The sequence below is a fragment of the Hyperoodon ampullatus genome (assembly GCF_949752795.1).
Source record: "Hyperoodon ampullatus genome assembly, chromosome: 8".
NCBI classification, from domain to species: domain Eukaryota; kingdom Metazoa; phylum Chordata; class Mammalia; order Artiodactyla; family Ziphiidae; genus Hyperoodon; species Hyperoodon ampullatus.
Window position 1 is genome coordinate 75106131 of NC_136921.1, and position 25961 is coordinate 75132091.

The 25961-nt window shown below is 42.3% G+C and overlaps 1 protein-coding gene across 1 annotated transcript in view; it reads left to right on the top strand.

Annotated features, from left to right (window-relative positions):
* The window catches only part of TANC1 (tetratricopeptide repeat, ankyrin repeat and coiled-coil containing 1), a 182206-nt gene that overhangs the window by 29863 nt on the left and 126382 nt on the right, over window positions 1–25961 (top strand). The window contains exon 3 of the mRNA XM_079709947.1: window positions 19323–19523. Within this exon, the coding sequence (XP_079566073.1) occupies window positions 19323–19523 (201 nt within the window). The remainder of the gene's footprint in view (window positions 1–19322; window positions 19524–25961) is intronic.

The following is a 25961-nucleotide window of genomic DNA, read 5'->3' on the forward strand; positions in this document are numbered from 1 at the left end:
TGTGTTGGTTGCCACCTGTGTAAGCAGTGTGTGAGTGTGTCTGCTTGCATGGCTCTTTCTAGTATGGGGTATTTGTGGATTTTAATAATCTTTGTCAAGTTTATACGTTAAAACATGTATTTGTTTTTAATTAGCATTTCTTTGAGATCGGAAGACCTCTTTAAATATTTAGTGCCCATTTATAGTTCCTCTTCAATACTTGTCTTTTTATGTCCTTGTACATTTTTTCTGTTGGGAATGTGACAGACTCTAGTTTGATTCTTCCCTTTTCCAAGTGTGGCCCTGGTGTATAGTAGTGGGGTTTCCTTATAAAGTTACTCGTAGGGGAATTTTCCTTGAAGTTGCTTGAAAGTCACATTGCCTGTCTTCAGTGGGTAGCAGTGTCTCCTGCATTATTAAAAATTTCATGTTTGTGCTGAGGCTAGAGATCTGCTAGTCTGATTGACTTATATTTAAGAAACTTATTTTATAGAGAAACCAAAATAAAGACATAAAACCAACACAAATGAGTCATTAGGTTTTCCACGGTACCTAATAACATTCTACCTCTGTACATACACAGTCAAAAAAGTCTAAGCGCTTCCCGCTCCCTGGATGTGCTGGGAGCCCTCATCCTGTGAGTTTCTGATAGCGGGCAGGGATAATTCCAGACAGGGAAGCATCTCCTTAATAAATTGCTGTAGTCTTAAGTGTAAAAAACATTGTCCATGGCTTATATTCTTAGATTATTAGGTACATGGATTTTTTTTCAAACTAAGCTAAAGTAATGAAATAAAGGGTTTTAGATCTAGAAGGACCTTAAGAAATTGAGTTCAGTGTCTTCAGTTTTTGAGAAATATTTGGAAAACATTGAGCAACTGCCCAAGGCCTTATAGCTCGTTAAAACAAAGATGGGCTCAAGGTGTATAGCTTTTGACTCCAGACTAGTTCAGTTTCTACTATGTCTCTGGCTAGTTCCCTTATTTTTATCTCTAGCACTGAGTAAATATAAAGGAAAACACACCCCTGAGATAGAAGACAGTGAATTACTTTATAATTTCTCTCTCCAGGGCTACTTGTTTTGATTTTTTTCCTTCTCTAGAAGTGTTTTCCCCCGTCCCTAGAAAGTTTATTTCAGAAATTCTTACATGGCCTTAATCTGGATTCAGTAGCACTGTAATATCTCTTTCTTTTTCTGTATCTTAAAGCCCATTTCTGCTTGATGTCCTTGAGACTGTTATAAATCCATCCTTTTTTTTGTAAAGTCACTCAGACACCATAAATGTAATAATTAAATATGCAATCATTTAAAAAAAGCTATACAATGGTATTAAAAGTAAAGATACCCCCCATTTCTTCTCTGCTTCCATTTTTGCTCCCCAAAGGAAATTAATGTTACTGGTTTATTTGATCTTTCTAGATATTTTCAATGCATATATGTGTGTATGCATGCATAATGTACATGTATAGATCCTTAAGAAAACCGATAGACTTTACAGTGTGTTTTATTTTGTAAGTTACCATGTTGACTGAATACATTTTTAGACATATTTTCATATTAGCACATACTAATATATAGGCTTTTAAAAAGTTTCTCAGTGTTACATTAGACAGATATACTGTAACTTGTTTTATTATTCCCGTTGATGGTTTTATCTTTTTTGTTGTCATTACAATCAATACTAGAGTAAATCTCCTTGTGTATAACTCCCTGTCCTTTCATAAGGATAGTTGTAAGAAAAATTGTTGGTTAATAAGTTTATTCATTTATAATTTTCCTAAATTTTGTCAAATTGCCCTTCAAAAAGGTGCCATTAAATTTACAGTTGCACCTTCAATATGTGAGAATGCTTGTTTATTCACATGCTTATCAGCATAGGTTATAATCAAGCTATCAATATTTCATCTTTTCCAGTATAATAGGCAAAAGTGACATCTCATTGTTTTAATTTTGCAGTTCTTTAGAGTGAATCCAAAGGCATTTTTATATGTTTATGGGCCATTTGAAGCCACACTGCCTGGATTTGTATCCTGGCTCCATAGTTTAGTAACTGTGTGAACTTGAGCAAATTACTTAACCTTTCTGTGCCTCATGGGTCACTTATGATGATTATATGAGTTAATATTTATAAAGTACTTAAATCCATGCTTGGCAGATAGTATATAAGTATTTGACAAAAATAAGATTTACATTTCTTTCTTTGTCCTGCCTGTTCATTTACCTAATTTTCTGTTGGTTTCAATAGGTATTTTAATATTTTGTTAAGTGGTTAACCATTGATCGTTTACTAGCTAGAGTTCTAAGCAAGTGAAACATGTCATGTTTAGTTTTGAATTATAAAACCTAAGAAGATCCATCTAACTCAGACTTCATTTTTTATAGGATTAAGGGAAGGATTTTGTTTTAATTCTGTAAGTTCAGTGTTGAAAAGTGACTGAGGTTATAAGTCATTATTTCAGGGAGGTCGGCTTTCTTTCCCTGCTTCGTGTGAGAGTTCTTTTTAATTTTTTTTTAATTTTTATTTTTTTCGTGTGAGAGTATTATTGATGCTGCTAATCTGATTAAACCTCCTTACATCCTTAGCTCTAAGAGCCTGAAGATTAAGAGATTCTGGGGTTTCCCCCCCCTCTGTCCATTAAATTGTTACCATGGTTATTGGGCTCCCCAAACAGTACCTCAAATCCCTTCTGATTTATGGAAGCGGCATCTTAAAGATGGATAAGCACTCTGCTGTTTTGGCTTCAGGAAACTTAGGTAAGAGTTCCAGTTTGAATGTACCTACTAGTTCTCTTTGAAAAAGTGGTTTCATTTTTCTGAACCTCAGTTTTCTTGCCTATAAAAATGAAGCTAACAGGGACTTCCCCGGTGGCGCAGTGGTTAAGAATCCACTTGTCAATGCAGGGGACACAGGTTCGAGCCCTGGTCCAGGAAGATCCCACATGCCGTGGAGCAACTAAGCCCGTGCGCCACAACTACGGAGCCTGCTTTCTAGAGCCCGCGAGCCACAGCTACTGAGCCCGCGTGCCTAGAGCCTGTGCTCCACAGCAAGAGAAGCCACCGCAATGAGAAGCCTGCGCACTGCAACGAAAAGTAGCCCCCGCTCACCGCAACTAGAGAAAGCCCGTGTGCAGCAACGAAGACCCAAATGCAGCCAAAATATAAATAAATTAATTTTAAAAAATGAAGGTAACAATCTCTATCTGTGTCATAGAGTAATTACGAGGGTCAAGTGAAAGGAAGACTTGTTTTTTTAAAACTTCAGGCATGATAATGATGATGAAGGGAATTTGTTTTGTTTTATGTTCACATAGTATCTGTTTTGGGGAAATAAAATACACAGATATTTGAATTTACGTGGAGAGTTTTTGATACTTGAATGTTGTGAGGGGCAGGTGAGATGTTTTTCTTCTTCAAGGTATTGAAGAAACTAGGAAGTGAACTGCAGTTCATCAGGAAGTGAATCCCCTGGGGTAAAATGTGGCAGTACTAATAAAAGTTGCTCTTTGACTGTTTACTGTGTATCAGTGTGGTACATGCTTATAAACAGTAGCTTATTAGTGGAAGTTAAAGAACTAACTTAAGACTGCACAGCTGCTAAGTGGCAGAGCCAGGATTTGAATCCAGTTTGTCTTTCTGTCTCCAAAACCTTATGATCAGGACAGTATAGCAGCCAGGTTGCATGGGTTCAATTCCCAGGTCAAGTTGATTAACCTCACTGTTTCCACTTTTACATCTGTAAAATGGGGATGATAACAGCATCTCCCTCTGAGGGTTTTTGGTTGTCCTGAGGATTCAGTGAGTTAAAGTGCTTGGAACAGTGCCTGGACCATTGTAAGCATTTCATAAATGTTTGCTCTTATTATAATTGACGGTAATTTCTATACCCTTCTGGCTTCTTTGTTTCTGCCCCTTGACCCTCTCCTTTTGGCTTTAGGCCAAAATGGCAGCATCTCAGATATTTTTGTCTCCTTGGTTCCCTTGTCTGTGTGGCATACACGGCCCTGGCCATTCCATCTGGTGCAGGAGGAGAGAGTGTGGTAGGCCTGCCCCTAGTGGAGTGCTGTGGGGCAGTTGCTGCAACCGTCTGGGGTGGCATGTGTTTGCTGGAAGGGAGGAGGGGGAGGAATGTGAGGCCAGAATGCAAGGATCCACCACCAGCATTCTGCGAAGAGAAGCTGTGTGCACTCAGAGGGGGTGTACCTGTGAGACTCAGTGTTCACCTCAGCTTTACAGGAGCAGGCTCCAGTGCAGCGATTACTAAACCTGGCTAGTTCATCTAAGGCACTTGTGACTCAAATTCCTACCAGACCTAGACCTACTGCATTACTCACCGTGGTTGGACTCAGGCTTCTGTAATTTTTTTTTTTTTTTTTTTTTTTTTTTTATGGTTTTTGAGTGGCAAGCCAGGTTCGGGAGCCACTGGCATGCCATTTGTTCCTGTGTCTGTGCAGGACCAGCTCCAGCCAACCGTGGCAGGGGTATGTGTATGTGACTTGGAAAACTCTTAGGAAAAGGAGCTAAGTGGGGGAAAAGGAGCTCCCCCACTATCTAGTAGACTGCCACGGTTGGCTGGAGCTGGTCCTGCACTTGAAATACAGGTATACAAGCAGATGAGTGAAAGGATTCCATTACAGAAATAACAACGGGCAGGATTTGATCAAAGTAATTTGTCAGTATATTTTATTTGGTTCTTGTGTTTATGCAGATTCCTCATCAACACTTGCTTCTTCTCACACTTGCAAGTTAGATACACAAAAATGAATAGCCATTGAATATAATTTTGATGTTTAATTGTTTTTTAATTGAAGTATAGTTGATTTACAATGTGGTGTTAATTTCTGCTATACAGCAAAGTGACTCAGTTATACATATATGTATATTTTTTAAGATTTATCATTTATTTATTTTTGGCTGTGTCAGGTCTTAGTTGAGGCATGTGGGATCTTCGTTGAGGCATGCAGGATCTTTCGTTGCAGCGTGCGGGCTTCTCTCCTCTAGTTATGGCGTGTGGGTTTTCTCTTCTCTAGTTGTGGTACGTGGGCTCTGTAGTTGTGGCGCATGGGCTCCAGGGCGTATGGGCTCTGTAGTTTGCAGTACGTGGGCTCTAGTTGAAACACACGAGCTCAGTAGTTGTGGTGTGCAGATTTAGTTGCTCCGCGGCATGTGGGATCTTAGTTCCCTGACCAGGGATCAAACCCACGTCCCCTGTACTGTAAGGTGGATTTTTTACCACTGGACCACCAGGGAAGTCCCTATACATTCTTTTTTATATTCTTTTCCATTATGGTTTATCCCAGGACAGATATATATATGTTATTTATTTGTTTGTTTATTTCTCTATTTATTTATTTATTTACAGTGTTGTTAATTTTTCATGCAGCCTTATAGAAATTGTTAGAGGGCTGTTTTCCCAGTGATACTCAGAGACTGAATTAAGTGAGTAATGCACATTCCATTTTATATTTGAGAAATCATGATTAGAGTGGAATGTCAATATGGTTAGCTGGAGTGAGACAATATTGACATTGTTGCTAAGATATTTTACCAGACATGTCATTGAGGCTGCTGCTTCAAAAACTGAGCAATGCTTTTTTCTTTCTTTTTCCTCCCTCCCTCCCCGCTTCTTTCTTTTTTTTAAATTTAATTTTATTTATTTATCTATTTATTTATTTATTTTTGGCTGCATTGGGTCCTCGTTGCTGTGCGTGGGCTTTCTCTAGTTGAGGCGAGTGGGGGCTACTCTTCTTTGTGGTGTGCGGGCTTCTCATTGCAGTGGCTTCTCTTGTTGCGGAGCATGGGCTCTAGGCGCGTGGGCTTCAGTAGTTGTGGCACGTGGACTCAGTAGTTATGGCTCGCGGGCTCTAGAGCGCAGGCTCAGTAGTTGTGGCGCGCGGGCTTAGTTGCTCCTCGGCATGTGGGATCTTCCCAGAGCAGGGCTCAAACCCGTGTCCCCTGCATTGGCAGGCGGATTCTTAACCACTGTGCCACCAGGGAAGCCCCCTTCCTTCTTTCTTTTGTGATGGTGGTGATGGTGGTGGTAATGATGGAGCAGGAATATAACAAATAAAATGACAGAGTCAAAGAGTGAAAAGTCATCTCATTCTCTCCCCTACTCCCTGCCCCCCCAGTACAGGCCTGAAAGGGATCTTGATAAAAAGCCACATGTACACAATTGATTTATTCTGCTGCTTTCTAGAATGTATACTGAGTTGGTTGTATTGTATTTTTAATCTGTTTGTGGGGGAGAAACTTTAAATGCTGCTTAGAAACTTTGAGGCCTTTTCCCAAAAATGTTTATAGGTCCCATTTTCCTTGTAAGGAGTTGAAGCAGGATAAATGGTACTTCTCCCTGTATTCTCCCTTTCTCTTGTAACGAGGCCTGTTGGCAGACAGTTTTGCTGACGGGACTGCCAGAGTTTGGATTTGAGTAGTTAGTGAGGGGTGGTGTACTGGTTATGGTATTGTTCTAAAAGTCTTTTTCCCTCCACTTATTTTTCCACCCCCAAAATGTCAGCATGTCCAATATGACAGAATGTGCCTGGTGTTTATCATTCAGAGAAACATGACTTGCTAAATTATCTGTAGATGATAGTCAGAATTCCTTAAGCACCAACAGCACTCCATGTTTGTTATGCACCTTGGTCAGGGGATCCACATGTTGTGGGAAGGCAGACCAGGGTAATGCCGTGATTGAGAATTCTGACTGTGGTCTCAAGTCTGCCTGGGTTCAAATCTGGATCTACCGCTTACAGGCAACTTACTTAGCTTCCCTTAGCCTTAGTTTCCTCGTCTGTAGCTAGGGGGCGGTGACAGCATTTACTTGCAATGGAATAGGTTGAAAAAATTAGCTAATGGATAGAAAGTGCTTAGCAGGGGGTCTGTTACACCAAGTAAGGTCTTAATAATGGCCAGCTTAATCACCCTCATTATTAGGGCAGATATATTCAGTGAGCATGCACATATAGTTAAAACAGAAAACTCATAATAAATCCTGATGTGTTACCTGGGTACTTACTTAATGTGAAGCTCGAGGGTAAGTGAGCTGTAATAGTTATGGTGGCACTAGGTGTGTAATTGAGGTGGAGGATGGCTTTAGGAGTTGGATACCCAGCGAGTCATTACAGTCCCCAGGGCTGCCTTATGGCACAGTTCTGGGGCACTGTCACATAGATGTGCGACGTGGGGACGGTGGTCCTTCCCTCATCATTCCTCAGTCACACCCACCCCCTCCCAAGGAAGTTCTGTGTAAAAAGTGGAGTTTTCTATGTTGTTATAAATAAGAGGGTATATTCGGGTTGCCAGGTTTTAGTTTAATGCTAAGAGAAGGATTCATTTTTTGGAGATTGGAAGTTAAAAGCAGAGAAAAGTGTAGACGGAGCTAGGGCAGTGAGGTTCCTTTTGACTACTTTGAAGTATACAGTAGAACCTTGAACAACATGGCAGGGAGGTGTGGTGACCCTCCTCGCAGTTGAAAATCTGCACATAACGTATAGTCAGCCCTCTGTATACGTGGTTCCTCCATCTCTGCAGTTCCACATCCGTGCATTCAACCAACCACAGATTGTGTAGTACTGTAGTTTTTACTATTAAAAAAAAATCTGTGTATAAGTGGACCCACGCAGTTCCAACCCATGTCGTTCAAGGGTCAACTGTACAGGGTAGGGAACTGGATCTTGGACCACACAGTGGCTGTCACAGGAAGCCAGTCCATAGCTTCTCTGTGGGAATAATCAACAAGGAAGAACATCCCCGATCAGTAAGACCTGGGAGAAAGATGACTATGGACAGTTTGGGCTAGATGAATGAGGGCAAATCAGCCAGGTGGATTAAGTAAAACCAGTGGGCATAGTTAGAAGAGCCTGGATAAAGGAAAAGTGAGCCCTCCTTCCTGAAGAAAGGAACTCATGAGAGCAGGAACTTGACAGGTATCCAGTGGAGGGGCATGCTGGGAAACCTCTGGAAGTAAAAGGAGATAGTTACAAATTTATGTGTCATGTAAATGTTTAATGGAAAAGTGTGTTTTGTATTATAAAACATTCTCGTTATGAAAATGTCAGAACATACGTCAACCTTAAAATGTAAAAGGAAGGGAAAAATCCATTGATAGTTCCCACCCTCTTAGGAATAACCATATCAACGTTTTATTGAATTTTCTTCTAGTTTTTGGTGGTGCATATTATTTTCCCATTGTCATCATATGGCATATACAAAATTGTACACACTAGCTTAAATATTTATCCTGCATGTTTGAAAAATGATCCTGTGGTAAACTTAAATGCCTCCTTTTTTGTTAATTTCAGTTCCTTGGCAACAAAAATGGTCATTGTGGTGTTCTGTGCTACTCTTCTTCTTTGGGGTGCGTTATTGGAGAGAAGCAGTAAAGAGAGCTTTCTCTGCCCAGTGTCACAATCATGTAGAAAATGTTAGCCATTGTTAGCAAGTTCTGGCACAGGGCACTATTGTTTCAAGAGGTCACCAGATAAAGAGGTTCTTTCTGGGGACTTCCCTGGTGGCGCAGTGGTTAGGAATCCGCCTGCCAATGCAGCAGACACGGGTTTGAGCCCTGGTCCAGGAAGATCCCACATGCCGCAGAGCAACTAAGCCTGTGTGCCACAACTGCTGAGCCTGCACTCTGGAGCCCGTGAGCCACAACAGCTGAGCCCACGTGCTACAACTACCGAAGCCCACGCGCCTAGAGCCCGTGCTCTGCAACAAGAGAAACCACCGCAATGAGAAGCCCGCGCACCGCAACAAAGAGCAGCCCCCGCTCGCTGCAACTAGAGAAAGCCCACGCTCAGCAACAAAGACCCAACACAACCAAAACTAAATAAATTTATTAAAAAAAAATTCTGCACCATGGGGTGAAGGATATGGTTTGAAAAACTCATTTCCTGAGTGAGAAGGGAGTGGAAGCAGAAGAGGGACAGTTGAGTGAAGTGTTGAAGGCTGGGCATGAGTTATAGTTTATTGCTTTCCCCCCCCACTCATAATGTCCCCACGGACATTGAGTAGTTAATTTTGATTCTTAAGTAACTTTTTCCTCAAAAAGGTTAAATGGGCTGGGCGTTTTCTGAGCTTTTGAGTACCTGAGAATGTTTTTTGGTTGGTATTGCACTTGATAGAAAACTTGGTTTGGCTTTATGAGGTTTGGTCGTGCTATTTGCTCCCTCAGGTTTCAAAGATACAGCTTTTTGGCTTTCAGCTCTTGATGTTGGAGAAGAGAAGTGTTGTGAGTGGAACTGTGTCCCTCCAAAAAGAAAAAGTTGAAGTCCTAACCCTTGATACCTGTGAAAGTGACCTTATTTGGAAGTAGGATCTTTGTAGACATAATCAAATGAAAATAAGGTCATAATAGATTAGGGTGGGCTCTGCTCTAGTGACTGGTGTCCTTAGAAGAGACCCAGACACAGGGAAGTATGACATGTGATTATGGAGGTCGAGCTTGGAGTGATGTGTCTACAAGCTAAGGAACGCTGAGGATTGTAGGCAACACCAGGAACTAAGAGAAAGGCATGGACCATATTCTCCCCTAGAGTTTTCAAAGAGAGCGTGATCCACCTGACACGTGGATTTTGGACTTACAGCGTCCAGAAATGTGAGAATAAATTTCTGTTGTTTAAATAACCCAGTTTGTGGTACTTTGTTACAGCAGCCCTAAGAACTAATTGAAGAAGTCTGAGGGCAGTTGGGTTCTAGGTTCCTTTGAAAGTCTCTGCAGTTTTGTTTCCCCTTAATTATTTTTATAAAACTATATACTTACCTGGATGCTTGTGATACTTTTTTTTTTTTTTTTAAACTATCAACTTAAAGTTTTGCCAGGATATGTCTAGGTATGAGTCTCCCTCTAGGGAAACAGCCTAGAGCACTGTGAGTCCTTTTTTTTTTTTTCCCATTGCCCTTAGCAATATTGTTTTTGAAGTATAGTTGATTTACAGTGTTGTGCTAATTTCTGCTATATAGCAAAGTGACTCATTTATACACTTATATACATTCTTTTTTTTTTTTTTTGCGTTACGTGGGCCTCTCACTGTTGTGGCCTCTCCCGTTGTGGAGCACAGGCTCCGGACGCTCAGGCTCAGTGGCCATGGCTCACGGGCCCAGCCACTCCGCGGCATGTGGGATCTTCCCGAACCGGGGCACGAACCCGTGTCCTCTGCATTGGCAGGCGGACTCCCAACCACTGCGCCACCAGGGAAGCCCTATACATTCTTTTTTTGTATTCTTTTCCATTATGGTTTATCCCAGGAGATGGGATATAGTTTCCTGCACTGTATAGTAGGACCCTGTTGTTTATCCATCCTAAATGTAATAGTTTTCATCTACTAACCCCAAACTCCCAGTCCATCCCTCTCCCTCCCTCCGCCCCTTGGCAACCACAAGTCTGTTCTCTATGTCTGTGAGTCTGGTTCTGTTTTGTAGATAGGTTCCTTTGTGCCATATTTTAGATTCCACATATAAGTCATATCATATGGTATTTGTCTTTCTCTTTCTGACTTCACTTAGTATGATCATTTCTAGTCACATCCATGTTGCTGCAAATGGCATTATTTCTTTTTTATGGCTGAGTGGTATTCCATTGTATGTATTCTTTATCCATTCATCTGTTGATGGACATTTAGGTTGTTTCCATGTCTTTTTTTTTTTTTTTTTTTTTTTTTTTTGTGGTATGCGGGCCTCTCACTGTTGTGGCCTCTCCCGTTGCGGAGCACAGGCTCCGGACGCGCAGGCTCAGCAGCCATGGCTCACGGGCCCAGCCGCTCCGCGGCATATGGGATCCTCCCAGACCGGGGCACGAACCCGTATCCCCTGCATCGGCAGGCGGACTCTCAACCACTGCGCCACCAGGGAGGCCCTCCATGTCTTGACTGTTGTGAATAGTGCTGCTGTGAACATTGGGGTGCATGTATCTTTTTGAATTATGGTTTTCTCTGGGTATATGCCCAGGAGTGGGATTGCTGGATCATATGGTAGTTCTATTTTTAGTTTTCTGAGGAACCTCCATAGTGTTTTCCATAGTGGCTGCACCAACTTGCATTCCCATCAACAGTGTAGGAGGGTTCCCTTTTCTCCACACCCTCTTTAGCATTTGTTATTTGTAGACTTTAATGATGGCCATTCTGAGGCGGGTCCTTTTTTAATTTGCAAACCTCAATTCAAAAAAGATTGGGGTTTTTTTTTTTTTTTTTTTTTTTTTTTTTGCGGTAGGCGGGCCTCTCACTGCTGTGGCCTCTCCCCTTGCGGAGCACAGGCTCCGGAGCACAGGCTCAGTGGCCATGGCTCACGGGCCCAGCCGCTCCGCGGCATGTGGGATCTTCCCAGACCGGGGCACGAACCCGTGTCCCCTGCATCGGCAGGCGGACTCTCAACCACTGCGCCACCAGGGAAGCCCTGGGGTTTTTTTTGAGTTTTAAAAATTATTTTGTCCATGTTTCTCCTCAGAAATACCTTTGTTTTCCATATCTGTAATCTTTTCTTGCATCATGAAAATGTTTGCCCCTTCCCCCTACACCCTGGGGACACCTCCTCAAGCTTGTTCTTTATCACTGAGTGGACTTTCTATAGTGTTAGTTCTACTCTTTATGCCTGAAATGTGGATAATAATTGGCTATTGCTTTTGAAATGTCCTTGCTTTTCTTCCTCTTTAATATTAGTCTATACTAATCAAAAAAGAAATGCCATATGAAGGGTATAGAGGCCATGTCCCCCTATATTCTATTGAGGGTGACAAGCAGTTCACTGAATTTTTATCTCAGCTTCTTTGTTTGAATCTTCAAAAAGATAGCCTCTTCTCTTTTGCTAATAAGCTACATTCTCCTCAGTCTCCCACCATTTATTATTTGAGGGGGGTGTTTGGGGAGTTGGCTTTTCATGGAAAGAGAAAAGATCTCATCAGCTCTGTTTTATCTACTGGAGTCAGTTGGTTCCTGCTGGTGGCTATAGGGGGAGATACTGGAGCCAACACCGAGGCAGGGGATGGATGTCTCCCCATCCTGTGGGCTGAAGCCTGGTTAGGCCACCAGTTGTTGCAATGAAAACAAAGGATGCTCCATTGTCATCCTAGGAATTCTTTGCTTTTCTGGCACTCCCTTATCTTTTGGAGTAGATTTTGCACTTGTGAGTTGTTGTCTTTTACTTTGTAGTTACAGGTGTTTTATCAAGGTGTTGGGAGGGCTTGTTAGCCAGATACAATAGTTTAAAACAGAAACGGGAATTGGTGCTTTTACCGCCCGCACCCTGCCCTGCCCCACCACTGGCTGCCTCCCTCTTCCTCCTACCTCTGTATTCCTAGGTCCCGTCCTGCCTTATTCCTTTCCCTTTTAGCCTCTCCTTACTCCCCTACCCCCCATCTAACAGGTCCCCATGTCTTACCCCTCCCTCATCTTGCCCTCTCCCTGGCAGACCTGGTGTTTCCCTAGGGCCCTGGATTATCCTGTGTGAGCTGCTTCCACGAGTGTGCCCACACTCCACCCACAGCAGCAGAGATGACCAGGACGTGAAAGAGCCAGGGTGCAGCGTGAGGAGGGAGGAAGATGGTGTTGCACAGTGGGAGCGGGAATGCTTGGGGCTGCCGAGAGTCCCACCTCTTTCAGAGCACGGCCCTGGGGCTCTTCTTACTCCCCTGTCCTGTGTCCACCTCCATCAACCAGAAACAAGCTCACCTCCGACCAGTCAGCACGCACATCGTCACTTTGAACAGTCTTTGTGGAAGGGAGCTTCATCTCACCCACTTGCCAAGTTAGGCCACAGTGTGTGGCCCAGTTAGACTTAAGATCTTCATATCCACACCTGGCTCAATCCTAGGAAACGTAGATTTAAAATATTTATAGGAAACGTATGCACATAGCAAAAAATGTAAACCATTTAAAAGTGTATATACCTCCCATCCATGTTCCCAGTTGGTCAGTTCCTGTTCCCAGAGGCAACCACTGCTCCTGGATCCTGTGTGTCCTTCTTAGAGACCTTCCATGCATGTACGAGTGTGTATATTTACATTATTTATATATACATAAAAAAACACACAGGTGTGTATATATACATACACTCAAGGAATGCAAATTGTGCATAAGGGGAACCTTTCTTTAATCATCTACATGATTATTCCCTCAGGTTTCTTTTCCTTTTCATCTCCCTCCCGCCCCTCCCTCCCTCCCCCTTATCTTATAATAGGAACACAAAACGTTTCAGATCTTTTTGACCACTTTCTTGTGGTCTCACAATCTTTGGCGGTTCTCGTTCCTGGCTGTACGTGAGAAGCAGCTAGTGAGCTTTCACTCACGACTGGTGCCCAGGCTGCACCCCAGAGCACTCACGACAGCCTTCCTGGGAAGGGCTCGGGCTCCCTTCTGTGGCAGGGCTGGGAACTCCTGCTCCAGTCCTGTGCAGCGGGCCTGGCAGATAGATCTCAGAGTCCAAGTGTGGAGTGTTTGACAGGACCCATGGACTTGGGGAATGAGTTTATCCCAACAAGGAGATGTAGAATAATGAATTCCACACAGATGTAAGATGAACCCTGAACCCAGGTTGCTTTTGGCCACAGTTGCCCCACGGCTTCCTTCATCACCGGGCCATGCAGAGTGTCAGGATTCTGTCCTGTGTGGTGGGAATGGCATTCAGCACAGCCACCCCAGGCAGAGAGAACAGGCCCGGAGGCTGCAAGAGTTAATGAGTTTACAGTATAAAGTGAAAGAAGAAGAAACTATTTAGGCTGCTTGATGACTGAACATCTATCTCGGATCTACTTTGCCTGTATGGTGACAGCATAAGGTGTGACTGAAAGAAAATTAATGAACACTGGGCCTGGGTGCCTCCCAAATGGAGTGCTGTGGAGCTAATTAAGCAGCCAGCATGAAAAGTGAAAATAGGTGAGGGAACAGGTTTCTTCTCACAGTGGCCCGGTACTGTGTGCGTGTAGACCTACCTAGACTCTTTTTGGTCTTCCCTGTTAGGTATACAAAACGATATAATGTGGAAAGGCATCTCTCAGTACACTTTCCTTAGGGGAGTAATACCGAGAGAATGGACTCGGGATCACACTGCCTGGGTTCAGACCTGACTTTACCATTTGCCGGAGTCCTTGGGCAAGATACTTGATGCTTTCCGTGCCTCAGTTTCCTCATTGAAGGAGGGACATAATACTAGCACCTACCTTCATGAGTTGGCTGCAATGATATAAAGTGCCTGAAACCCTGTCCTAACACATAGTATATCTAAAAAAACATTTATTGTGTTAAAGTGCACCCTCCAGGGCTTGGGAGTGGGAGTGTTTCTGAGGTCATATACATATTCTTAAAACTCAGAATCTCTTGCATGGCAACATGCCTTAAAGGGAAAACTTTGACAATTAGAGAGGAAATGCCAGTCTGTTTACTCATCTGTTTTGGAATAAAGTACATTTGGTTCTGTAACCCTCGAGTATTAAGAATAAAACTGTGAGGATAGTCTTTACTGAGCTCTGTTTAGAGAACCCACTTGGAGTTTTGAAGACAAAAGGGTAAACTTGTCCTATTGACCAGATTTTTCTGTACTCTGGAGTTAGCTGCTCTGTTGCCTCTCAGCAGTATTGTTTGAGAATTAGTCATGACTGTGTGAATAATGTTTTGGAAAATTGCTTTCTTGGATACATTAATCTTTCTTTTTGAAAATGCACATTAGCAATCAGCTCTGGCTGGGTAGTTGGGGAGATCCTATAAGATGTAAAGCGGTTTAAAGTGCTTTCAGTTGCAGAGAGAAACTTCTGAGGGTTTCAAAAATGATACTGGATCTTGTGGAAGGAAATTTTTTTCCAATTTTCTAGGTTTCTGTAAATATATATGAGTTATATGGTCATAAAACCTTATGATGGAAAATATGTTTAAGAAACATGAGAGCACTCCCAGGCAGGGACTGCACAAAAGAAGCCCTAACACATTTAATGCCCTAGTTAAATGTATTGCACAAGTCCCGTTTTCTGGAACTGGATAAACAGAACATCTTTTCTCTTTCTATTCTAAGCTTCCATTCCCCCTTCCTCCATCTAGCCACTTCAATGGCACAATAAATGGAAATCTTATTTCCTGCATCTGCAGACCTATTTACCTGAATGTCTAAGCTCACCCTTGCCTTTCTCAGATCTACTCTTTTTGGAATGCAGTTTTACTTTCATCTCCCTGGCTTCGTTGCCCTCATTTTTTTTTTTTTTTTTAAGCCTTCCCTAATCCTGCACTCCATGCACTTTAATCTGTAATGTTGGACATTGCCATTCTGCATAGCCTCCTTTAAACATTCATCATCTCCCAGGTTCGCATTTTCTGCCATTATGAGTTTAAATCCCTTTTCACAGCCTGTAATAGTAGAAAAAATTTAAAAAGAACTGTTATCAAAAGCCATTTCTGCCAATTTAAAAAGCCTTATTGGATGGCTTTATCCTCTTTGATAGTTCTATCTTTGCAAACTATGACTTGGATTTAGTTTTTGTGCATGTGAGTAAGTATATATGTATGTGTATTTACTTTTATTTAGTACATATATCTGTATGTGTATTTATATTTATTACAAACAGGAAGAACCTTATACCCTCATGCCCTTTCTGGTCTTTTATTTTTGAAACTCAGAGTTGGTGATTTTAAAATAAGAAAAGGTATGTGTGTGTGTATGTTATGTATATGAATGACAGAGACTGTGTGTGACCGACAAAGCCTAAACTTTTATAGCAAAAATGTGCTGACCCCTTTATAGAATTAACTCATTCAATAACATGTCTATTTTGGGACGTCCCTGGTGGTCCAGTAGCTAAGACTCCGTGCTCCCAGTGCAGGGGGCCGGGGTTCGATCCCGGGTCAGGGAACTCTGTCCCACATGCCGCAACTAAGAGTTCACTTGCCACAATTAAAGATCCCGTGTGCTGCAACTAAAGATCGCACGCAGCAATGAAGATCCCACGTGCTGCAACTAAGACCCGGCACAGCCAAATAAATAAATGTTTAAAAAAAAAATAAAAACATGTCTATTTTGAGTACCTCCTTTTTTTTTTTTTTTTCCTCAAAGTTAAATTCTTAAATATGTAGAGTAGTGAGTATGTTAGAGCATGAGCCAGCCACCTGGGGGGATTTTGGAAGTTGTAGCTGTGGCCCTGGCTTCTTGTCTGAGAACCTGTGTGATTGGACTAGGTGCTCTCTGAGAGTGAAAGCACCTTGGGGTGGATGTGAGCGTCCATGGTGAATCAATGGGAAACACCTGCCAGGGGAACTGGAGGAGGTAGTTGATAATACGGTTTTCCTACCCTGGAAAGGATGTGTCGTTCTACCTGGCCCGGGCATTTCTGCTGCAGCAACAGGAAGGCGGACTGAGGTGTATTTCCCAGCACTTAATTGAGGTGGGGAATAAAATAGGTCACAGTCAACAGAAAAACATGTATTCAAAGCTAAAAGAAATGTGCTGGCCATGCTGGTTGTTGCAGTGAGATGTTTTTAATTCCTCTTAAACCTCTTTAAGCATCTGTTGAGGAATGTTAAATCAACTGGAGAATTTCTGGTGTCATGTTGCCTAGAACCAATATTGTTTAGTCCTATGGATGCCCCAGGAGACTTTCACCTTCTGGCACTGGCGTCGGCATCCTTGTGATGCTCTTGGACTGACTTTGACCTGAACCCCTTGCCTGATGCAGTTAAAGCACCAGACTCTGGAGTGCTGTCTCCGGCTTCTAAGCCACCCACTTCTTTGCGCCGCCTGCTCATACATAAAACTTCTTTCCCTGCTTTGTGCTTTTCTGATAAAAGGAAGTTGGACGTTAGGGATCTTTAATTGTGTCTGAAAAATAAACCAACAGAACAGTATGTTTGGGACTGATATTATGGTGAGATGTCAAAGTAAACTTGAAATAGAAACTCCTCCTCCCCAAACCCCATCTCTAAGTCCCGTTTTACTGCAGACCACATAAAATCAAAGTGCTGGAGCACAGCTGCTCCGAAGGCTGAAAGTCCTCATGGTTATGGCTTTCTTTGGAAACTCATCCCCACCAGACTTGCAGTTAATGAAAATATTTGCTTTGCTTGATATAAACAAAGTTTATGGGCAGAATTTGTAGTTAGGAAACTCTTTAATTCTCTTTTACCCCTCAGTCCCCAATTTCTCTCGTATCACTGAAGAATTCCAAGTATTTAAGAAAATAAACCCTCTCTCAGTAATGAGCTCACTGTTTTATTTCTGATGTTGTCATAAAATATGCATTTCTCCCTCATTTTGTGTCCTCATCCAGATTAAGTGACCTGAAATCTGAGGTTTGTTTGTTTTCGGTCAGAGATACTCGTGTGTGAGTAGGAAAAGACAGTGCCTTGTCACAGTGCCTGCTCCCGTCAGGCCATCCCATAGCTATTTGGGTACCCAGGTTGGTGATTTAGGCAGTGTAAGGGCAGCCACAGGGCAGGGTAGCTTTCTTCAAGCCACATGGAAAACCAGTGTCACCTCTTCAAGGCCCCCCACATTCTGTGTGTGTAACTCCCTGGGGCTGTGGCCTCAGTGCTTTCCAAGTTCTCGTCTGTCTCCTAGGGTTTCTTGTGACACATCCAGGTATCAGATGACCAGGCACCATTCTTGTAGGTACAGCACCTGCTTGCATTCCTAAGATGAGACGGAGGTGGTGGTGGGGACTGGTCATGAGAACCTGATATTGGACCAGAGAAACCAACTGTCCCTTCAACTGTCCCAAGTCTCAGCATGGTGGACCTTCAGCCCCAGTGGGAGTTGGCATTGTGGTGCAACCCCCGTTCTGCCTTAAGATCTGTTTCCTCGCCAGACTGTTGAAGGGGAAGCAGCTAGGAAGCTTCATGCCCTGCCTTAAGACACCAAGGAGGAGGTTTTTTGAAAGATTTCAGGCTTGTCTACGGTGGCGTTAAGAGATTAGCTCCTGGGTCCTGGGAATTGGTGGTGATGGTATCTTATAGTGCAGGCTCGGGAAGCAGGGTGGGCAAGGGTTGTAAGAGGACCAGAGTGGGAGACACTGCAGTTCACTTGGACTTAGGAAGTAAGGATCTCCATTAACTCCTTCCTTCCTGCTTCCCTCCCTCATGGGCAGAAAGTCATTTATTTGTCTTGGGTCTTTACATAATGTCCTTGTTTTTGAAAATTCTAGTGAGAGTTTCCTGGTAATTCTCGTTGTTTCTTCAAATGTCAGTCATTTGGATATTTAGTTTCCCAAGTTTATTAAAACCCCTTCAAGCATAGCTGGCCCAGCTGAGACTGAAATTACCTTTCTGATGGTGCCAACTTATGCCTTGCGGAACCTGTGGCTTTTCTGTTCACAGCTCTGCTTGTTTTGAGTTGCCTTTGAAAGCCATGCATGAGCCTGTTTGCCTGTTTTAAATGCTCCCTGGTCTGTGGAGGGGGTAACTCTCTACTTCACCGTGCCTCCTAACATGAAAAACAAGTACAGTGATGCCGTTAGGAACTTGACAGTTGGGATTGCATCCTTTTGAGTATTGTACACAAAGATCTGCAAAAATTGAGTTCCCACTTGGCTAGACAAACGTTTTAAGTTCAAATCCAGGCCTCGATTTTTCCGAGTCAGGAAGGCGTGGTAAACTTTCATCAGTTGGATAACTTTCATCAAAGAGAAAAGTTTGCTTGTGGAAAACTTCCTGTATCTTTCCAGTTCTGATGTATATAATTCAGAGCTTAAAGATGCTTTTTTAATCATCAGGAAAATGATTTACCTCTTCTTCTTGCACCATCTCAGTTGCTTCTTTGTATGTACCTGGGGGGTAAGGAGGAAAGCATGTCATCTGAGTACTTGAGGACTGGCTGTATTTTTTCAGAGGTGCTGGTCCTAGCCGACATAGTCCTTTCCTTGTGTCCTCTCTACACTGCAATTGCCTCCTCTGTATTTTTTTTAAAATATGTCTACCACCCTAGAATGTTTAATTTCCCTTTCTTTTTTTTTTGCTGCACCACGTGGCTCGCAGGATCTTAGTTCCCCAACCAGGGACTGAACTGATGCCCTCGACAGTGAGAGAGCAGAGTCCTAACCACTTGACTGCCAGGGAGTTCCCTAGAATGTTTAATTTCGTTATAGTAAGGTTGTTTGTCGTTAAGTTCATTTAGGGGTTGAATACTGAGGAGAACCTGCTTCATCAGTGAGCCACGGTTCCAGTCTCATGACTAAGGGTTTGGGCTGCTTGAGTTGTAGGACGGTGGACTCTGTGCCATGTGGAGTATGAAGTGAATGGAATGCAAGAAGAATCTTAAAAAAAAAAAAAATTCCACACACACATATGGCATATGGGAATTCTAAGAATGTAGTTCTTAGGAATTAAATTCGCATCTAGCTATCACGGATGGCCTAACCTAAGGTTTTCTCTCTCCACTCCAGGAGGTGACTTTGGTCTGGAGATTTCCCCTCCAGTCCTGCCCCCTGGCCATGGTGGTGAGTTTTCTGTGAGCAGCCTTCCAGTGGCAGAGGATGCCTACAGGGTGAGCTTGGCCAAAGGTGTCTCCATGTCTCTGCCTTCATCACCTCTGCTGCCTCGACAGTCTCACTCTGCGCCATCAAGATCAACCAAAAAGTCCCCAGGTAAGCGAGCAACAAAACAGCCCCCAAACTACATGTATTGGAATTAGGCAGAACTAGTGCTTATAAGAAATCTTCTGGGAGAAGGTTTTTTCTTTGTTACGGTAACTTCTCGAAGAAGGGAATCTTAAAAAAAAAAAAAAAGATTTGAATAGATTGATTTCTTTAGTTCAACCTATATATAAACTATTTTGATTGCCCAGGCTATACTTTTACAGAGGTTCATGTTATCAATAGTAACCATCAGTTTTGTTTTCTTGTTCACAAATTAGGGAAACGCTATAATCTAAATTCATTGTGGTATGTTTAAAGGTTATGGATTTTGGCAAGTGTAATCTGACCACAGTCTGTTTATTACCACCCAGCGCTATATACTGATGTGTTTCCTTGGTTACATCATTCAGCATTTGAACAGCTATAAAATTTAATTGTTGGTGAAAATTCAGACTTGTAAAGGGGTGGAACAAGGGACTTATGGATTACTTGTATGAAGTATTTTGGCTTCCCTTATTATTACCAACTTTTTGCACTTAACTTTACCAATAAAAACCCAAACATTATTTAACTTTAGTCAGATGTGAGGAAGGCCTTTCCAAAATAATGATACCTGGCATCATAAAAGTTCTTTGATCTTCTTTTAGGTTTTCTGAGTATTTGTTTACTGAGGGCAAGATAAATTGGGGCCTTATTGATCATATGCCACTGTAAGAATTGTTCACATCTACACATAAACATGTTTGGAATTGATCTAAGTTATGCTCTGGGACTGTGAAATTGGTATCTGTTTTTCTAATCTCCTGAATGAGTGTATTACTTGAGATGTTGTATGCATTATTTCTGAATCATTTAGTGGATATTTGCAGTTTATGTGGGGTAAAATTAAGAGCGCAAACCTTAAGCTCTGAATGTTAGAAATGGTGCTGTGAATTGGTGAGTGTCCAAAATCTTTTATTGTTTTAGAACTTTCTTACTTTGGACAACACTGTTTACAATCCAGTCATTAGCTGGAACTTGGAAACCTCTTTGGTATGAAGTGATTTCCTGTGCCAAGGAATCTGACCTGTTTATCAGTATTTGGGGAAATTCCTGGAATGTCCTTTCTTCTCTTTGCCCTCCCCCTGCTGCTATATCTCTTTGTCAGATTTCTTCTCTTCTTTCAAGTTCCAGTTCCCACACTGCCTCTTTTGCCGGTTACCCCACTGGAATTACTCCTTTTTACAAATTGTGCACAGCATTTTACTTTTATCCTTATTAGCTTCATCATTTGTCCTTTTTTCTTGAATTAGTGTGTATGTGCTTCCTATGTCTGATGGTTGAGGACGGGCATGATGTCTTCTCTAAGTATACCTCATCTATATGAAACAGATAATAGAGGTTTCCCTCCTATAGTCTGTGCTATTGCAGATGAATTGATGCTGCTTGGGCCCTAGGATTGGCGAACACCTGAGAGACTCTGGGGAATACTGTATTTCAGATATTGTTTTATTAATAAAAAATCAGTGTTAGTTTTAGTGCGACTTCAGTCTTTAAAAATTTTTTTCCAGCTTTATTGAAATATAATCAACCCATGACATTGTAAGTTTAAGGTATACAAAGTAGTGATTTTATATATATATATATATATATATATATATATATATATATATATATAATATATTACAGACTGATTACCACAATAAGGTTAGCTAACATATTCATCACTTCACAGTTACTATTTCCTTATTTATTTTGTGGCATTTTAAGGGGACATCAGGTAGCAATGAATGGCATGGCAAGCTTGGGCAGAGTGGCAAGCCAGAAGAGTCTCATTTAGGCTGCAGGCACAGCTGCAGAGAAATCCCTGACAATGCCTTGTCTCCTCTGTCCTGACCAAATTAGATATCTTTGGTTTTAGAGAAAATATCCCAAAGTTTGTTTTTCTCCATAGGAATAAATTTATTTCTACTAAGGTCTTTGCAAGGCCTTATGAATAAAGGGAGTAGTTAGCTCTGCAACATTCAACGTTTTAATGGGTTGAAGGAAATATTCTCCATATTAGATGCTTTTGGTCCAAATGATAATTAAATACACTAAGCAGATTCCTCTTTGGTGGGGCAGTGTTTGTGGATAGCCCAAATTTGTACATCAAATTAGTGTCTCACAGTGTTAATTTGGTTTCATTATCTTGGTAATTTTAATTCGAAAAGGAAAGTTAAAGGCAGAGATGCTTGCTTAAAAATGGCAGTGACTCAGGATGCATCAGACAGTAAACAATGTTTTTTCCAGTGTGGAACACACACAGATTTCTGTTTAAACCATATTGTTGGAAAAGTATCTAGAGTCCTAATGTTCTACCTGCCTATAAAAATAGTTGACGTATGGTTGTGAACATGCACTGGATTTTAAAATAGCCATCTATTTAAAAAGCTAGCACTGTTTTTGCTAATGATACAGTAAATACGGTGTGTGCCAGAGCCCGTAGGTAGAGACCCGCCCCCCCATCCCACCCCCTCTGTTTTCCCTCCCCATCTGGCTTTGCTTCAGGAGCACATCATCTTTCAGCCCCAGCTCTGAAAGATGCTGACTTCTGTTCTCATTTGTAAGATTAGATGCCTTTTTCTTTTGTTTAAGGCAAAAACAAAGCGAAAAAAACTGCACGGAGAACCAAACCTGTTTTACTTGTTTGGATAGAACGTCTTCACTAACTGATGCTAATCAAGAAACTGGTGGCCCGAAACTATTATTCTAGCAAAGGTCAAATACTATAAACTCCTGTCACAGGCACTCAGCACAGCCTGCATTAATAATGAAAGTTTGTATACTAGTATACTTGGTGATTGGCTGGTGGGCCATGGGAACTCAGGACCAGAGAAAATGTCATTAATGTCGCAGTAATGTGACCCTGCATTTCACATGACTGAGTTTCTTACTTCCACTTACATTGCTAGTTATTATTTTTGTTTACTCTCCTTCCACCTTGCTCCACCTTATTTATGTTTTTCACTGCTAGTCAGAAGATTCAGTTTCCTGAGTACTGTTTCACATTTTTTGTTTTTTTCTAAATGAAACATAAATTTTCTGATAATGAAAACAAGGATCAGTATCCATTAAGTAGTTCTGTGGCTGGTGCAAGCCTTTTTTGGATTAAGAATTCATTAATATTTGTAATGCATTCTTTTGTCTCCCAGAGAAGAGCAAGCCCATTTCCTGTGGATTGTTTATTAGTAATATAATTTGTTATTTTATATTTGGATTACATTTCCCAGATCACTTTGGGCCCATTATGAAACAATCAAAAGGAGGCACAGAGCAACCATTTAAAACACTGAATGGAGTAAAACAGCAGATGGTGAAAAGTGGGTGATACTGCTTTTCTCATCCTCGCTTATATGGGGAGACTGGGTAGTGCTGGTTATAGTCATCCCCCCTTATTCGTGGTTTCTCTTTCTGTGGTTACAGTTACTCGTGGTCCATCAGTGTCCAAAAATATTAAATGGAAAATTCCAGAAGTAAACAGTTCATAATTTTTTTTTTTTTTGGCTGCTTCGGGTCTTAGTTGGGGCGTGTGGGCTCTTCGTTGAGGCACGTGGGATCTTTCGTTGCAGCGCGCGGGCTCTTCACTGTGGTGCGCAGGCTTGTCTCTAGTTGTGGCCTACCTAGCCTGGCGGGCTCCAGGGCGCGTGGGCTCTGTAGCTGGGGGCACGCGGGCTCTCTAGTTGAGGTGCATGAGCTCAGTAGTTGTGGCGCGCAGGCTTAGTTGCCCCGTGGCATGTGGAATCTTAGTTCCCCGACCAGGGATCAAACCCGCATCCCCTGTGTTTGAAGGCGGATTCTTTACCACTGGACCACCAGGGAAGTCCCAACAATTCCTAAGTTTTAAATTGAGTGCCGTTCGGAGTAGCTCAGGTGATGAAGCCTCGCTCTGTCCTGCCCAGAATGTGGATCGTCCCTCTGTCCAGTGTGCCCTGCCCATTAGTCTCTGCATAGCCCCCTCAATCCTCAGATCCGCTGTTGTGATATCGAGGTGCTTGGGTTCAAGTAACTCTTATTTTACTTAATAAAGGACCTGAAACGCAGGAGTAGTGATGCTGGCAGTTCAGATATGCAAAGAGAAACCGTAAAGTGCTTCCTTTAAGTAAAAAGGTTCTTGACTTAATAAGGAAAAAAAAAATCATATGCTGAGGTAGCTAAGATCTATGGTAAGAACGAATTTTCTATTCGTGAAATTGTGAAGAAGGAAAAGAATGTGTGCTAGTTTTGCTCTCGCACCTCAGACTGTAAAAGTTATGGCCATGGTATGTGATAAGTGCTTTAGTTAAGATAGAAAATGTGTTAAATTTGTACGGTAAGGTACTTTGAGAGAGAGACCCCATTCTATTTTATTGTTAGTCACTGTCGTTAATCTTACTTTGCCTAACTTATAAATTAAACTTTATCATAGGTATGTATGCATAGGAAAAAACCCTATAGTATATATGGGGCTCAGTACTATCAACAGTTTCAGGCATCCAGTGGGGGTCTTGGAACGTATGAGGGGAGCTGCTGTATTTGCATCTCTGCCATCTCCAGTCCCAGTTCTGTGTCAGTTGACAGAGCTGATATAGCAGTTTTGAAAACCCCTCTGGCTGTCTGTTTCTTTAACGGAAAAACCTCAAAGCTGACAGGCTGTAAAGTGGAAATCATTCTGCCCTTTGATTCTTGGACCATGAATTAACGTTCACCAAGGCACTCCTTCCCTCACCCCGCTGGAGTGCTTCTTGTAGAAAATTTGGAAATCCCATTGTAGAGACAGAACTATGCTTAGTGTTTTTTGATTTTCTAGTTTTTTTTTTTTCAGTCGATTCTTCCTAAACCCAGGACCACACGTGCTTTGCCATTTTTCACTGAATATTATATCATGAGCACGTTCCAGTTTGCTTGAAGAACTTGACATTCGATGTCCATTGTTTCAATATTCCGTAATTGATTTTTAACTAATTTCTGACTGTTAGATACTTACATTATTTTTCAGTTTAAAAAAATTGTAGCGTGAGCCAAGATATTTTGTTTTTGCTCTTAAATGCCTATGAATTTTAAATTTTATAAATGTATTTTATTTATTTTATTTTTGGCTGTGTTGGGTCTTCGTTGCTGCGCGTGGGCTTTTCTCTGGTTGTGGTGAGGGGGGTCTACTCTGTTGCGGCGCGTGGGCTTCTCATTGCGGTGGTTTCTCTTTTTGCAGAGCACGGGCTCTAGGTGTGCAGGCTTCAGTAGTTGTGGCACGTGGGCTCAGTAGTTGTGACGCACGGGCTTAGTTGCTCCACGACATGTGGGATCTTCCCGGATCAGGGCTCGAACCCGTGTCCCCTGCACTGGCAGGCGGATTCTTAACCACTGCACCACCAGGGAAGCCCTAATTTTTAATTTTAGATGTGATAAAATACACATAATAAAATTTCCCATCTTAACCATTTTTAAATGTACAGTTTAGTCATGTTACATACACTTACATTGTTGTGCACCCAGTCTCCAGAACTCCCCATGAGAATATTTTTGTTCAGTAACTTTTACATACGTCTGATCTCTCAAGAGTGGCAGGTTCCCGGAAGTGGAAGTATTGCACTAAATGGACTGCATTTTTAAAGATTTAAAGATTCTTGGTACATACTGCCCAGTCACTTTACAAAAAGCTGCATTGATTTCACATTCCCTCCAGCGTTCTTCGAGTGACCTCCTTTTGAAGTCAACATCTTCAGGGGACAGTCTTGAGTGGATGGTGCTAGTGGGTGCTTTGTCAGGCCTCGTTGTGGACCACTGAGAATTAGCAAGAGGAGGCTGAGAGTAGTCGTTCTGTAACCCTCCTCTTTTGAACTTCCCTTCTGTCTGCGCTTCTCAATTTCCATTTTTTCTTTCTTTCCACGGTACTGTGGCAGGGGAATTATCACAGCTGAGTCAGATCAAGTTCCTGGTCAGAAGCACACTCAGCTGGCTTCCAGTTTTAGCTACTGCCGCAGTCTCTGTTCTGTGTGCGGACCTTGGAGGATCACAGACAGGTTGGGGTTGGCGAGGCCTCTAGGGCACAACCAGTCAGGCCTCCTTGCAGATACGGAAGCATCATTACGGAACTTGCCCCAGTGTGCAGGTTAAGGTGGAGGCTGCCCTAAGTCCAGTCCCCTGCCCCGCCCTAGCACGTTCTCCTATGCCAGTGCTAGTCTGCATTGTTCTGTCTGCACATAGCTGACACATGAGCTGTAGGTGACATGGCCCTGTGTTCCGGTTGCATGCCTGGGGGGAGGCTGTAGGCTGGAGGTTGTACACACAAACATCTGTGAGGCTTCTTCCTAAGGAGGTGGAGGACAGCACAGGGAACACACAGTCTCAGCACAGGTCTGCTGGAAGAACCAGCTAGTTCTCAGTCCTGCTGTCACCTCTGAGTGGTCAGGTCACAATCAGGGCTCTTACCTTCAGCAAGGACGGTTCCTC